General features: G+C 38.9%; 1 protein-coding gene across 3 annotated transcripts in view; it reads right to left on the reverse strand.

The window, feature by feature from the left end:
- The window catches only part of DOCK8 (dedicator of cytokinesis 8), an 87,020-nt gene that overhangs the window by 30,063 nt on the left and 41,634 nt on the right, over positions 1-15,323 (reverse strand). For all 3 annotated transcript variants that reach the window (XM_023943657.2, XM_023943659.2, XM_023943658.2), the window contains 11 exons: positions 14,131-14,248; positions 12,396-12,466; positions 11,582-11,720; positions 9,924-10,025; positions 9,086-9,181; positions 7,792-8,026; positions 6,687-6,851; positions 4,804-4,979; positions 3,053-3,148; positions 2,007-2,102; positions 1,014-1,163 (listed from right to left, as the gene is read on the reverse strand). In XM_023943657.2, coding sequence (XP_023799425.2) covers positions 1,014-1,163; positions 2,007-2,102; positions 3,053-3,148; positions 4,804-4,979; positions 6,687-6,851; positions 7,792-8,026; positions 9,086-9,181; positions 9,924-10,025; positions 11,582-11,720; positions 12,396-12,466; positions 14,131-14,248 — 1,444 coding nt within the window. The remainder of the gene's footprint in view (positions 1-1,013; positions 1,164-2,006; positions 2,103-3,052; positions 3,149-4,803; positions 4,980-6,686; positions 6,852-7,791; positions 8,027-9,085; positions 9,182-9,923; positions 10,026-11,581; positions 11,721-12,395; positions 12,467-14,130; positions 14,249-15,323) is intronic.

Raw genomic sequence — 15,323 nt, forward strand, 5'->3', positions numbered from 1 at the left:
CCAATGGATTGAGCTTCAATGTAAAGCTTCAAGAACAAACTTCTGGTGGACAGTGACAATCTCTTCTGTCATTCTCTGCCCCAGTTTTTCTGGTCTTGCCTTTTCCCAGTTTCTGATCCTCAACAGCACTTCGAGAAGTGGATTGGGAAACTGAGCTTGTTGAAAAGTGACCTGGCAGGCCAGCTCTCCTGGCTGCTCTGCCCTGCCCTGCTGCAGAGCACTCTGCTGGACTAGCACAGTGCATTTGGCAGCTTTGGGGCACGGAAACAAGTTAGTTACAACAGCTGAACGACAACAGTCACTCAGCGCCTTAGCTTTTCCCAGTGGCCAGTGCAAAGGGGCATCAATGATATAGGGTGACATTAGCAATGTTAAAACAAAAATTATTCTTTGTGATCCTTTCAACTTTAAAATCTGTTGTATCAGTGCAATTTGTTAAAAGTAGAAAGAATTTCATGGGACTTAGGGCTTATTTCTTGTCTTCAATTTTCAAATGGCTTTTCTTCTCTTTAAAGAGATCAAGGGTTAAATCACATGTGGCTGGCTTTTGCAACACTCATGTGAGGAGCACTACCTTCCTATGGTATATCCCACTGCTACAGAGAAGTCAAATGAGGAATTAAACACAATGTAGTAGGATAGAGGGTAAGTGCAAAGGGGGATAAAAGGAAGAAGTCCTGCTGGGGCTGCAGTCTGATGCTGGCTAACATGGCATAAAGCATTACTAGAACTGAAAATGGATGTCCAGCCTTTCTTGTCAATAGGAAAGGGAATTCTGCTCTTGCCCACTGCAGCCACACTGAGAAGCAGGCTGAGGAACTGAGATGAACAAAAACAGTCTGCCAAGAGAGTACAAGGCTGCCCTTTATACTGTCACAACTCTTGCTTAAGGTCCATGTGAGAATATTAGACTAATTCTAGTGACACTGCTGATATGGAAATGAGATTAAGTGCAGCTCAGTGTAACACAAGATGAGTAGCAAGGATCCACAATGCTTATTTCATCTACTTACTTTGGGTGGTTTGACTACAAGTGCAGCAATCTCTGAAGTAATCACACTAACTATAGTGGTAATATCATCTTTGAAACGATCGGAGAACCGGCTTCTTCGTGGGTTATCTTGCTTCTCCATGTTGTGAACATACTGAGCCATACTCTTTATCTACAAAGCAGAAAAAAAATGCTAAAGTAATGCCCAGATTGGAGGGAAAATATGCTTTGTTTGTAAGAATAAGATTTCCTACTTCTTTTTCCCTGAATTTAATCACCCATGTTCTCAGAAACTATATGATAAATCCTACATGGCAATGACAACAGAGGGTATATGACTCAAATACAGACAGACATTGATTCTTGTTCATATTCATGCAGTTGGCTACTCTCAGTACCTGAAATGAGAATCACCCTCCTTCAACCCCTTGTGTCTGCAGTTCTGAAATGCTGCTGCTTGCCACTTTTGCCCTTCATGATGACAGACAGGGAGTGACACTTGTGGAATTCTTATTTCTTGACCTAATGTTGCATTACTTACATGGTGACAGTGGAAATCAGGATATTTTTTCCACTGACATGCATCACCACAGGGCTCCACAGAACTGTGAGTTTGTGGAGTTTTGTCACTGCTCCCATGTTGTTAACAAAATTGAAAAGACAGGAACAGATATACACCGAAAAGGAAGGGCTTGTTTGATGAGTGTCTCTCGGTTTTTTGCTAGCTGTGGACTACTGCCCATGTAGTCCATGCAGAACTTTGCCATCACTGCCATAGTGAGGAAGGAGAGTGAATACAAAGAATTCTTTCCTTGTTTGAGAGATCTATCATTATTTGCGATCTCTCCTTTACACAGGGCTGAATAACTGAAGAAGTCATCACCCAACTGAATCTGTGCCTGGAGCACCTACTACGTGCCACTATTAACTAATTAAATAAAATAAAATTAAATAAAATAAATTTTAAAAAATTGCCTGCCCACTGGCAGGACAAAATATCACTGTTGAGTCTTACCAGGAGCTCAAAGAAGAACCAGGCATACTTGAAGACTGATTCTCTCACCATGCCTGTGCTGACCACCATCTGCAATGCCAGTTCTTCATGGAAATGCTACGTAATAAACAGAGACTGTTGGCAAACAGTTTTCAATCAACTCATCTCTCATTTTCAACATCTTCCCTGTGGGAAACTTCCCCATACTGGAGCGTAAGCAGGTGGATGGGGATGTCAGGGTATTTTTGTAAGATCAGAAGGCAGATTTGACCAAAATGACATCTAAAGAATGCTGCTGGCAAACAGACTTTGAGACCCATTTTTCTGTGGATCCAGAGCCATAGATAACTGAAGAGGGCCTTTGGACCATTCTCAGGTCATTGGTCTGCATGAACTATAGGGAGCAGTCATGTTTCCCACTACCTGCTAAGTGGTTTTGTTCAGCACATCCACCATGTTATTCTAAGAGAAGGTAGAAGTTTAACTCTGTGGTAGAAGAGGAGGACAGAGCAATAACCACAGCAGACCTTGTACAGACATTTGTAGTTGGAGACAGTACTTTTTAGGATGAGATATTGAACACAAGACAAACAACTCAATTATCTAAAATTTTAGGAAGTTCAAAAATGGACTATAAAAATCTTGGTTCTAAAAGCTACCAAAAGGAACAAAGAAAATAATTATTTACAGAAGAAAGAGGAGGCAAATATTTTTGAATGAAGTTTACTGTAACATGTAAAGACATGTATCCAAGGGTAAATAGCAGTGGAAAAGGACGGAGGCTCTAAGACTTCAAGAATGAGAGCAAAGGGAGGATCCTGACAGGCTGCTACTTGCCTAAATCTGTTCTGAATAAAGCATCTAAACACTCTGAAGCAGAAGCAAAAAAGTTTGAGTAATGTTTATTCACTGATTCAATATCTCATCACTAATTCCTTGTTTGATAAAACTGGTTGATATTTTGTTCTGTTGCTTCCCTCTCCACATTTAGAAGTGCTAATTGCCAGCACTACCTCAGGGCACTCCAGGTTCTGTAAGGAGCATCCTCATGCTCAGCCGCAGCCTACCTTTTTATTGGATGGTCTTGTGCTTGCACAAAGGCCTGACATGTCATTTGTTCCTTCAACATAGTAAGACATCCGACTGGAGCTGTGATCCGTAGGCTGGGGGACGCAGATGGAAGAAATACATAGCAGTAAATTCAAAAGTAACTTAATCTAATCAACAGAGAAGAAATCATCCGCAGCAGGGGGTTTGTTTGAGTTTCTTTTAAGGTATGCACAGACAATGATCTAAACAGTTCTCTTTCCTTTTTCCCCATCCCCCTGCCCACTCAAGGCCGAAGACCCCTGACAGCAGCTGCAGCAGCAGCAGCAGGGTGCAAATGCCAGCACTGCCATCACGTGCCCAATGACAGCACTGCAGCTGTGCTTCGGAGGGTACCATTCACCCTTCAAAAGGTGTAAGTTTATCCCTGGCTCTGCACCCAAAGTAATTAGCCCCTTGAAGTCTTCTTTCCATTAAAAGTTATGCCGATTTAAGAGGCAGTGAAAACGGCAGTAACTAATTGTAAATTGCTATATTTACCAATGTGATGAAGTTGTAATATCAAACATTTTAATTTTGTATTAATTTGGAAAAATGCCTTGAGCTCTGGTTTGTTGTTTTTTTTTCCCCTAGGAAACAGTACATTAGAGCGAAAGTCATAAAATTCAAATCTACATTATTAAAAATTTCTGTGGATGGATATATATGCCCATGAACAAATCAAATAAATTGTCAAAGCCAATCTTACTAGTTCTGGTTTAATTAGCTGAAGACCAGTACCTATTAATTTTAAATGGATAAGCACATGCTCATTCAATAGAGAAAAGACTTAAAAGTACTTCTGAAAATAACCTACTTGAGAAGCAATATTTTACATATATAACACTCAGAGAAAAGTGAGGGGCGAACACGGTTCAGACCTCAACAGATGTACTGCTGTAGAGCTCTGCCAGGGCTCCAACTAGCAGCAGGCTCCTTGCACAGGGAAGAAGTCCTGCTTTTGCCAGAGGCATAGCTTCCTAGCTCCAGCTGAGTGGTGAACTCTAGGTTTTGGTTTCCCCAAAGCCACGCACAACCTTGCTCATGAAGATCTGAGATTGGCTGGAATGTTGTAGACCAGCAAGCACCTGGTGCCAATCAGGGAAGCAAGATCCTTCCTCTTGGATGTTGTTGACCTTCTGTCCTGCAAGCCATTGGTGGTATATGCAGCAGTGGATGAGAATGAAGAAGCTTGTATTTCACTCTGTGGTTGAATTAAGTATTTGGAAGGACCAGGTGCAAATTATGCACATGGCATCTGCATTGTGGCTGATATAAAGCTATGGGGCTGCTGTCATATGATTAACTACTTTTTTTTTTCTTTCTTTCTTTTTTTAAATAGTAAACTATTTAACAACAAGCAAAATAAGGAAGAAAGGTCTGCACTGCACCAACTCTGCAACTTGGACCAGACCAGGTCACCAGATGTGAACAGAACTTAAATATCTGGAATAACAGGAGAGTGAGGCACATCAAAAAAGGCAAATACTTCAGTGAAGTGTCTAAGCCACAAACAAGAGGTAGAGTTCTCACCTCTTGCTCTTCATTGGTAAGAAACATCAGAATTTAGCAGTGGGATTTAGCAGGTATCTATGCCAAATCAGATAAACTGAAAATGCTTCTGGTGATACAGAGCATTTACAAGAAGCAAATCCAACCCTCAAAGACAAAAATCTAGATTATTAGGTTTTGAGCCATACCATTCTTCAGATATTTGACTTTGTTCTCTTACCTTGGATGACATGATGCTTTTGACCTCCTCATCAGTAGCAGTTTGTGTAACAGTGATGTCAGGATTGCTGCAGCTTATCACTCGGCTCTGCAGGAGTTTACTTCCAACAGACACTGCAGAAGTGCGCCCAAAGGTGTAATAACGAGATTCCGTCGAAACGGCACTGCTGCCTCCACCTGCCACAGTGAGACGTTTTAAGACTAAAGGACATATATATGAGGCAAACATGAGATTCAAGCCAGTTTTGTTCAGTGGTGTTATAACATCAGCATTTTGAAAAGAATAAAGCTCCTGAAAAACCCACTACCAACTGCTTCATTAACAATCTACACAGGCATGGAATGATAAGTTACAGATATTATCCCAGTCAACAGCTCAATCAAGGTGGTGCACAAGCAGCACCAACAGATTAATAGGGCTAACAAAGTAGCAGCACTATTACAGTAGCTCTTTCTTCCCATCAGCTCTTTTTAATTTGCTGTAGATTAAGAAAATATTCACAGGCCTAAACACAAAATCCCACCTTCAACACATATGATTTAAAACTATGTTTGAAGTATCCAAGGAAGCAGGGAGCACTGCCATCAGGATTTTCACTATGCAATATCTAGTTTTTAGTTTCACCACAGACCTTAGTTTTCCAGGACAAAGAATTCCCAAGTGTATGTGAGTTCACAGATTTTAGGATATCCCAACATCAGTTTAACTGTCCCTCAAGGGGGATTTAAATTAATATTCAAAAGAGAAAAAGGCTTTACATATCTTTAGCTCCCACAGCACAGCTGTTTCTGGTAATTTAACATACACCAATTAAACAAGTGAATCCTATAGCCTTTAGGATAATGATTGCAAAAGAATAACAGAATGGTTGAGGTTGAAAGGGCCCACTGAAGGCCATCTAGTCCAACCCCGCTGCTCAAGCAGGGTCACCTTCAGTCAGCTGCCTGGGACTACAACCAGGTGGCCTTCTACTCAGGCTTGGCAACCTCTCTGGCCAACCTGTACCAGTGCTCAGTCACCCTCAGAGGAAGTGTTTTCTTATGTTCTATTTCAGTGTGTGCCCATTGCCTCTGATCTTATCACTGGATGCCACTGGAAACAGCCAGGCTCTGTGTTCTTTGAACTCTCCCTTCAGCTCTTTGTGTACTGAAGATCCTTCCTGAGGCTTCTTTTCCTCCAGGCTGAAGAGCCCAGCTATCTCAGCCTCTTTGCTGAAGAGACGTTCCAGACCCTTTATCATTTTTGTGGCCCTTGGCTCGTCTCTGTCCAACATGTTCATGTCTCTCTTGTACTGTGGAGTTCAGAGCTGGACACAGTACTCCAGGTATGCCCTCACTAGGGTTGAGAAGAGGAGAAGGATCACCTGTCTAAACCTGCTGGTCCTACAACATTTTATCCTCCAATGACATCCTTAATGCAAGGGAGATACTGGGTGAGCTTGGCCCTATACCACTTGGCAGTAGGTTACTTCACATGGAAAGTAATTTACTGCTGTACAGGTCAGTAAAAAAATTGGTGTCTTAAGGCCATTTTAACTCACAAATGAAATTCTTCCAATTATTCACAAAGCTACAACATTGCCTGTAGCTGTGGAAACTTCTCACCTCAACCCTTCATCTTAAATTAACAACTGAGGAGCAGCTGAACAACAATGAAGATTATGAGGAGCAAGTCCATATTGCTCTTTGCAGCACTAATATTCCTGACCAACCTCTGAGAAAAATGGTATATCAGAACAGTGTAGTGCTTAAATGGTATGCAGTCTGGGTCTGAGAAGTTTGCGATCTTAAAGGTCAGTGTCTGAAGTCCTTCTCTCAAAATTGCCATGTTCAACAGCAGGTATCAAGAAAAAAATACTTTTGCAACCCTTGCACCGACAGTACCTGGTTTGACCACTTCTCTTTGTGCATCTGGCAGACGAAATACATAGTACACATAAGATGCCAGAAGGCAGTTCCTCCCATGCTGATCCTTGCTCAGCTCTTTGCTGTTGTGGAGACTATTCACTATTGCAACCACAGACTCAAAGGCAAACTGTGAGAAGTTGGCTGTGAAACAAAGGAAAGAATTAGAGTCAGTACTGAAGGCTATAACATAATTAAGTAAGGACATTCTTTGTATCAACAACTAATCTTACCATTAGTTTCATTCAGTCCTGAATAAATTCAGAGTTTCAGACAGTAATTGCTATGCCTGACCAGACCCAAAGTCTACATAGGCCAAACAACACTCTTCAGCAGGCCCACTGACTTTCAATCTAATCACTGTTATTCTGTCACTTTGTGCTACATAAATGCAGACTGTAACTGTTAATTACATTTCTAGCAGCCTTCACACAAAATATCTTCTCACAGAATGCTAAGACTCATTACTCTCCAGCAACAGACAAATACAAACTAGCAGGCTTTAGCACAAATATTGTAATGGATGACGAGTATTGATTATCTGAATGAGATAAGAAACTAACGACACCACTGTCTTCAAGTATGCCATTCTTCTGAACTAAACATATGTTACAGGCAACTGGCACCTCAGCAAAACAAAAATCAGTCTTTAGTATTATATTCTCTGTTTTTCTGCTCACCCAGCTCTGTCTAAAGATGTTTGGGCAGAGGATATGGTGCAGACAGCAGTGTCAGTTGTAGGAAAATGATTTTGCTGGTGTTTTACTTGCAAAACAACTCAATTCCAAACAAAGTTGAACCACAACCCACTTTCTGACCTATATTTTCAGATAAGTAAATTACTACAATTTAATGTGCTTCCCAAAAAGAGACTAAGAGTCTTTATGTAGGGGAAAGGAGAAAAAAGCATCAAGTCAGTTAAACCTGATTAAATTGTGCAGTGAAACTGTCTTAGAGCAGCACAACTCTTTCTGAAGTGTGCTACCCTAAATACTAAATACAAGCCTGAATATTTTAGCAACCATTTCCCCCACATTTCTAGGTTGCTTTCAAAGCCTCATGAAGACCATGAACCAGTAAGTACCTGTTTGGCCAGCTATCACCATAGGCTGTACAGCCAGCTGGAAAAGTTTATCTAGTACCAAATGCAAAAATAAGACAAGAGGTTCAAGGCGTGAAGAATTCAAACAGATAATGCTGAGCTTCAATTCATGCTCCAGTGAAGCCTCTGTAATCTTCTGATCCATCACTCGAATGGGGAATGTCACTTGACTTTCCAGAGAATGGCATAAGGTAAAGAACTTCTCCAGGTGGTTGTCCTGCAAATACAGTGCACAGTTAACAACAAAGTCAATATATTTCAGGCTGCTGCTAGCTAGGAAAAGCACCTCATGGGATGAAAGAAAAGATTTTTACCCTTCTGGCTTTCAGTAGTGGCTGCTCTGAGTGATCAACTTGTAAAGCAGCTGTCACAGTGTTTTGTTTGTTCCTATTCATCTTGCTCAAATTCAGACTGCTACTGTCCTCACTAAACTGATTGGTTCATTAAATGAAAAGACTTTTCCTTCTATTTGATAAAACCCTGTCACTTCATAGATCTATAGTCCTCTGCTACTCACACCTGAGTTCCAGCTACATACAAGTTATGTGCCACATGAGTATGTCCTACTTGTGTTTAAAAAAACATGCTGCAAAGGGGTAATAGATGTGCTTCAAACACAGGGCCTTCAGCTGTTAGGATATATTTACCAGGATTAACTAGAATGGGATAAGGGGTAAGAGCCACTGAAAAGCAACAGAAACCAAACAAAACCAATCTGCCTCAAACCAGCATCTTAGCAAGATGAGCAAAGATCCAGTTTCCTATGGCATTTAAATAACCAGAATAACTGAGGTCTCTCAGCTCTAAGCTTGTGTCCCCAAAGCACATGGCATTGACAAGTGAGCTGCTTAACACATACAGACGGTGTATAACCTGTCCATGGAGGCAGGGAAGTGCTATGTCTTTGGAGAATCGGACACATTGTCTGAACATTGTCTTGAAGAACAGAAAATGCAGACTGCAGAAACAGGCCCTGTGCCCTGCCAGCAACTTTCAACCACAGCCTGCTGAACTGAGAGGACACCTGGCTCACTATAACTCAGTGTGATTTGCTGCCAAGAGTGCTCATTTGTTCACTTCTACCAATAGATTTAATTTCACCAAAGGATTTCATTCACAGAAGATAGTAGCTTATTTCCATAGCTCCTAACTTTTTTTTTTTTTTTTAACTGCGTGGGCTTAAACACCTCAGTTTCATAAACCTGCTAAATTGTCCTGGACATCTGAATGTTTCCTGAAATGAAACTACAGCTGTGTGTTACTTCTGATGCATTACCTGGGTGTGAACAGATGACACAGCTTGAACTTCAACAATGAAAACGCCCTTGTGTCCTTCAACCCACTTTATAGGTGGTGTCTGAGATGGAATTTTCTGTGACAGAAAAAAAATAAGGGAATCATCTTCCTTTTCATGCTCAAACAGAAAGTCAGTTTACATGAGAGTCTACAGAATATTCCCACTATTCACTTAATTTTAGAGCAAATTCAGTGCCACGCAGAGGATGTCAGCTAAGCATCTCCTTGTTCTCATAGACATTGGGACAGAAGCTGATGCACTGAATAGAGAAATTTAGAGAATTTCAGACCATGTAAATACACATCTTCTGATGGGATATTGTTAAGGCTAAAATTTCCTGGTCAAAGCATTGCCAAAGGCATTTTGTGCCTTTGTGGTAAAGTTTAAGCCCTCTGGACAAGTTTCCTACATGCCATATTTACTGAGAGGGCAGGGTTTTCTACTCCAGTAATACCACCTGATTCCATTTCTATTCCCCCTCCCACAAAGCCACAAAAAAAGAACAAATTATCCTATGCAAGAAATCGAATTATTGCCTTGACACTCTCTAAACAAATGTATCCCTGATTAGACAATTTACAAGAATTTGCTTGCATAGCTAACTTCTAAGAAAACAGTATAATGATATAAAATAATAATACCAGTGACAATAATAACAACAACCACAACAACTATAACATTTTTCTACAGACTTTCCACTTTTAAAGAACAAAAAGGAGGCAATTCCTACTAGCAGACAGCAATGTCACTTTGTGAAACACTTATGCTGTTCTCCTACATTAGAAAAATACTGTCTTTTAATAATTTTGTTTGTTACCTCAGGAGAGTGAATTGAATAGTGTAAAGGCAGTTTATCCAATGCAACAGGAAGACTATAATGTCCAGTTTGAAGGCGATCGTTTAATAGAATTGGCAGCCACTGAAACAAATGAAAAGAAAACACAGCAATATTCCAGATGATATATGATTAGACCTATTTATTTAATTTGTTAGATACAGTCAACAAACAACAAATGAGATATTGACCCAAGCTTCTCTGCTCTAACCCATTCAACAGTAATTTCTTTGTATTTTAAATTCAAAGATAGCTGATAGCTACTGTAGAAAAATGTACAAGACTGCTTTACAAACCATCCCTTTTGAAGAAAACACAGAGCTTCTCATGTGTGACACACATTTTTCTAATAAATCCTACCAGAAGGATTTAGTGGAATACATGTCTTTGTTTAAAAATTTATGTATCTTGAATACACTTATTCTTGGTATTGAAGCAAATCAACAGCTAAAGTTTTGCTGGGATTAAGTTCAAAATCTTCTTTGTGGTCACCATGCCAGACTGACTTGTCATATCCCTGCACTGATATTTGGACACATTTAATTTTTTATTCAACTCTGAAAGAGGTTGGGCATTTGAATATCACAGAAATATTTTGTATTTAGATGAACAGTAACTTGTAAATTAAGTCCTCATCTATGTCAAATCTTGGTCCTGAACTAATTCATTTATTTACAATCCCACTGACATTGGTGGGATTATAACTGTCCATAAAAGAAAGCGCATTTGAAATGATTCTCAGTATTGTGGTTTAAAAACCCCAAAAGCCAACAAAGAAGCAAACAAGCAAAAATACACAAACACAACAGCCTCCCAAACTTCACAGCAAGAACACATGGAAAGCACTTGTCTGACTCCACAGCTCAATTGCTGACCACACCTCTAGGATATTTTCAAATCTGAAGCATCATCATCTTCAGTTCTTTCCTTTTATATTAAAATCTCTCCAGTTAAAAATACTGTTTGATAAAGAAAAAGGACAGAGAGACTATGCTACAACATGTGTTTCTTAATCTAAGACATGCTGGTTTCCACATGAGGATAAAGAAGGCAAGAGAATCACATTTTAGCTGTTAGACTCTTTCTGGTTTTAAAATTTTTATGTGGATAAAAGACAATTTAGAACAGAAATTATGTGCCATTTAAAAATAAAATGCTAAAGCTAATTTAAATATTTATATATTAATTAATTAAATTACAAATATTTAAATGCTAATTTAAAATATTACATTAGCTGTTACCTCATGTATGAACATGGTAACAGTAATAATTGTAATTACATATGTCTTAGGGCTTTTTTTTTTTGCAATAAATATAAACTAGCAGAATGAGATTATGTGCTATAAAGCACTGTTGTTGCAGATATTTAGGTGCATATTTCAGTTGAATCAGGTGAATTCATTAAGTTGAAAGACAGTTAACATTAAATTATAGGATGAGGATGTAACATACCTCAGGTGGCATCTAGTTTCTATGAATTCACACTAAGACCTTCCACTGGCTTTGCTGTACTGCCATAACCAGAAAGGGAATATATGACAAGATTCTTGACAAGCAGAGTCTGTTTGCATGGGACACACATAGACACATGCAAACACACACCCACACACACCCACTCTTATGCATCACATGGAACTTACTGAATACCCCAGGAGGGTTTCAACAGATGCTCCTTGCTTTGGTTGGCAGCTGATGTGATAGAATGTGAATAGTAGATGGTGTTTCTCTGTGAGTTTTGCTGGCAGCTTAATTTTCACTTCTTCATAAAAGTCAGGGGATCTGTTTAAAAAACATGCCAAGCACACTCCCAATGTAAGTATAGGACTCAGCAAGGGACAAATTTGGATTTTAGATGCTATGGTTATAAAACCAGATAAATCCTGAAAACAGAGCTGAGTTAAGCAAAGCATACATATATATACAAACACATTTTTGTAAATTTGAAATATTTTTATGAATTATGAATCTGGAAGTTATATATATGAACAATCTACAGCTTTGAATCAGAAGAAAACAGACAGTATCAGCTGGACAGTTTCAGCTTCCACCTGTCTCTAGGCTTCAGTCTCTGTTTTGGATTCTTGCACAAGTAATCTGCAAATTCTAAGTCTCAAGTTCGCATTCATGAGAATAAGAATGTGCCTTCAGCTCTTTTGGATCTACAAATTCATTGAAGTGAATGATCTTAAAAGTTGTGCTGCTTCCAGCTTCTGCTCCTTAATCTTCATAGTAGGAATATTCTCAACTACTATAAAGCTTCAAACAAGAAAGCAATGGTTGCTTATACAACACTCACTTATGCAAATGAATCTAGCAATGTGAATTACATAGGATAAATTGCACAAAAGATAAATATTAAAAATTACATTCCTTGATGAACTATGTAGGGTAACAATTGTGTAAAGAGGTCATGACTAATACTTCTCAAGTTGTATGAATAGTAACAACACTTACTTATTATGATACGTGATAGCTGTGTATATTTCTTGGACGAATTCTGGACCTGAAGATTTCCCAAAAATTACCTACATTAAAAAGAAAAGTAACTTCAATCAGGACTACAGCATTTACTTGTTGTCATCCTTTATAAATTTTAAGATAGTATCTGAAGACTTAAAATGGCTCTTCAATTTTATCTTAGCTTGTTGGCATAAATGTTATATTACTAAGCACCTTCCCACACTCCATTCAGGATAAAACACCAGGAAAATGGAACAGAGTTATTTCTAGAGTCACTGACTACCTCACATTGCATACTTTAGTCATGAGCTAAAAACCTAGAAGTCATAGGAAAAAAGTTATAGTAAGCCAGTTACATGTTGTCACTCTATCTAAGCACTAAAAACATTAAAAAACAGTGGTTTTAGAAGTTTTGTTTTTCAGTTGCAGCCTTCTCATTTAGGGTGAGATACATCTCACCTTACCTTAGAGGTCCAAAGTTTCTCTGAAGCCAGCGAAGAGAAATAGGCATTTCTCATGCTAGATAGGCTTTCCTAAGACATAGGTCCATGGTAAGGTCTTGAAATCAAATAATTTAAAGGGAGGCCTGGGAGATGAGCTTAGACAAGAATCTCTGCACTGTGCAAGTTTATATATATGCATTGAGAGGAAGGTCACTTACAGTGGAAAGACAGACAAAACGTGTCTGTCCTAACCATTTGTCAAAACTTAATCATAACACAGGCAGAGTTTAAGGAAACAAACAGTGCAGTACTGTGTAAAAGAAGGTGTTACATTCACATGGCACAGCTCTAGCTCTGCAAGAAATTTGGCCTGGAAAACACTGCTGATGCTCTGATTTCAGGTCCATAGGTTATGTGAAGCAAGGCTGTGAAGTATATACTAAACAATTTCAGCACACTGATAAAGGATGGTTGGGTGACAGTCCTTGGTCCAGCAGATTTCTGGACCAATGTTTCCTCAAAGTAATAATTCTACTCATTGTTTTCCTTCTCCAACACATAAAATCACAGGTGTCTCTATGTCATTCTCAAGTAGCCAACAACACTGTCTTGAAAAATATTCAGAAACATTTGGGCTGAAGCAGACATCTGTGTTAGAACACTTCAAACCAAACCTCTAAAGCTTGGTAAAGCTGAATAGAGTATCTTAGAGATGCTGAATAACTTAAACATAGATAGGACTGTCTGCTCTGCTAGTAGTGTACTCATATGCCCTAATAAACAGTGTGTTTCAAACATGGAAAGCTTTATCTACTGCATGATTGGGCATCTATTCATGTTCAGGCAATGAAGATCCCAACTTTCACCTTCCAGTATAATACCTGAGCACTTGTGTAAACACAGTGCATGCAGAGGAGTTATCCTGGAAAATAGACTACATCATTCTTAAAAGGTCTCTGAAGCTTTGTGAATTTTACCCTTAGAAACTCCAGCAGCATGCTGATGTAATATTATGTCATTCTTCTGAAAAGAAGGTAGGAAAATTTAGGTAAGAGAGAGCAATATGCCTCTGGTTCCACTAGAATCACAAGTCTTTTTTGTTGTGGGCAAGGAATATGGCCCTGCCTTAGGATGAGAATGAAAGCTTCTCAAGCTCTCTGTGTTAGGCTTCCTAAGGTCCCACTAAAAACTGTGGTGATGGGAAGTAAATAATGACTTCTCTTTTCACAGATTTCTCGGGAATGCATGTATACAAAAGCCTGATAAGAAATCTCAGCATTTATTACCGGCATTGCACAGGACGGGTCTTCACCACACATAAATTGGATCTTGATGGTAATGTTCCTTGCAGAAGCCAGTCGGTTAGCAAAATTCAGCCTCTGAGGGTAAACATAGAGGAGATTTCTGGAAGAAAGATAAGGAAGAATAAAATGAGTAAATGGCAAGCACTCCTGTTTGAAAATTAAGGTCACAAATTAGCATCTTGTTCATTCCTCTCCCTGTCCTTCACACCTACCCAGTGAAAGATTTGTCATAACTCAGTTTCAGAAGTTCACAAAGAAAAGGTAATTTCTTGGTGTGACACACAGAACATCCTATGTTTAAGGTTTCACCTACACTATGTTCTATTACAAACTATTATCTTTGTTTGATGTAATGAAAAGCAAGAATCTCTCAAGAAAGTAGGTCCTTTCTCAGATGTGAATAATCAGATTTTGGAAGGGGGAAAGAATCACTCGGAGGTGATAAAAACAAGGAAATAAACAACTGAAGCTCATACATTCATAGTTTATAGCAAAAAAAAGGGCATGTATTTCCAGGTTTTACAAACCAAAAGACAGTATCAATGAATCTGAGTAAATACAAATGAGAAAATTTGAAACAATAATTCTATAAGCTAACTCTTACTACTAATGAATATGAATAATGCTTTCAAATATAGAATACTTTGCTGTTTACTAGCTTCTGTACATGAACATATAACTAAATATAAAGAGCACCTTTAATTTCTATGGGAAATTTGGCAGCATAGGTGGTCTTCTGATGCATAATTCCAATAGAAGAGTCAAAATATTAACAGAATTATTTTTATCTGGAGACGTATATGGCAAATATACTCCAAACATTGTGGCAGTTTGCAAATATTCTCCATATACTGGAGAAGTATATGGCAAATCTGAGATTTCAGGTAGACCTGGATTATACACAGATTCTGGAATCATGATTATGTCTATTCACTGTCTTGTTTTCTCAGTCTGATACAGGATTCTCACTGTTTGTCCCCTCAATGTAAGGAATAAGACAAATATTGGAGAAAACCTTCTGGCTTTCAGTGAGAAACAATGATGACTACTCATGGACTTTCATTATTTCTTCTCATTTGTGGCAGAAGCTGCACACAGAATTGCACTGTCCTTATCACAGGTATCTCCTCAGTACCACTGTTAGCTGAAAAAGTCAAGCAGCCTTGGAGAATATT

This window comes from Cyanistes caeruleus, chromosome Z (genome assembly GCF_971803275.1).
Source record: "Cyanistes caeruleus chromosome Z, bCyaCae1.hap1.1, whole genome shotgun sequence".
NCBI classification, from domain to species: domain Eukaryota; kingdom Metazoa; phylum Chordata; class Aves; order Passeriformes; family Paridae; genus Cyanistes; species Cyanistes caeruleus.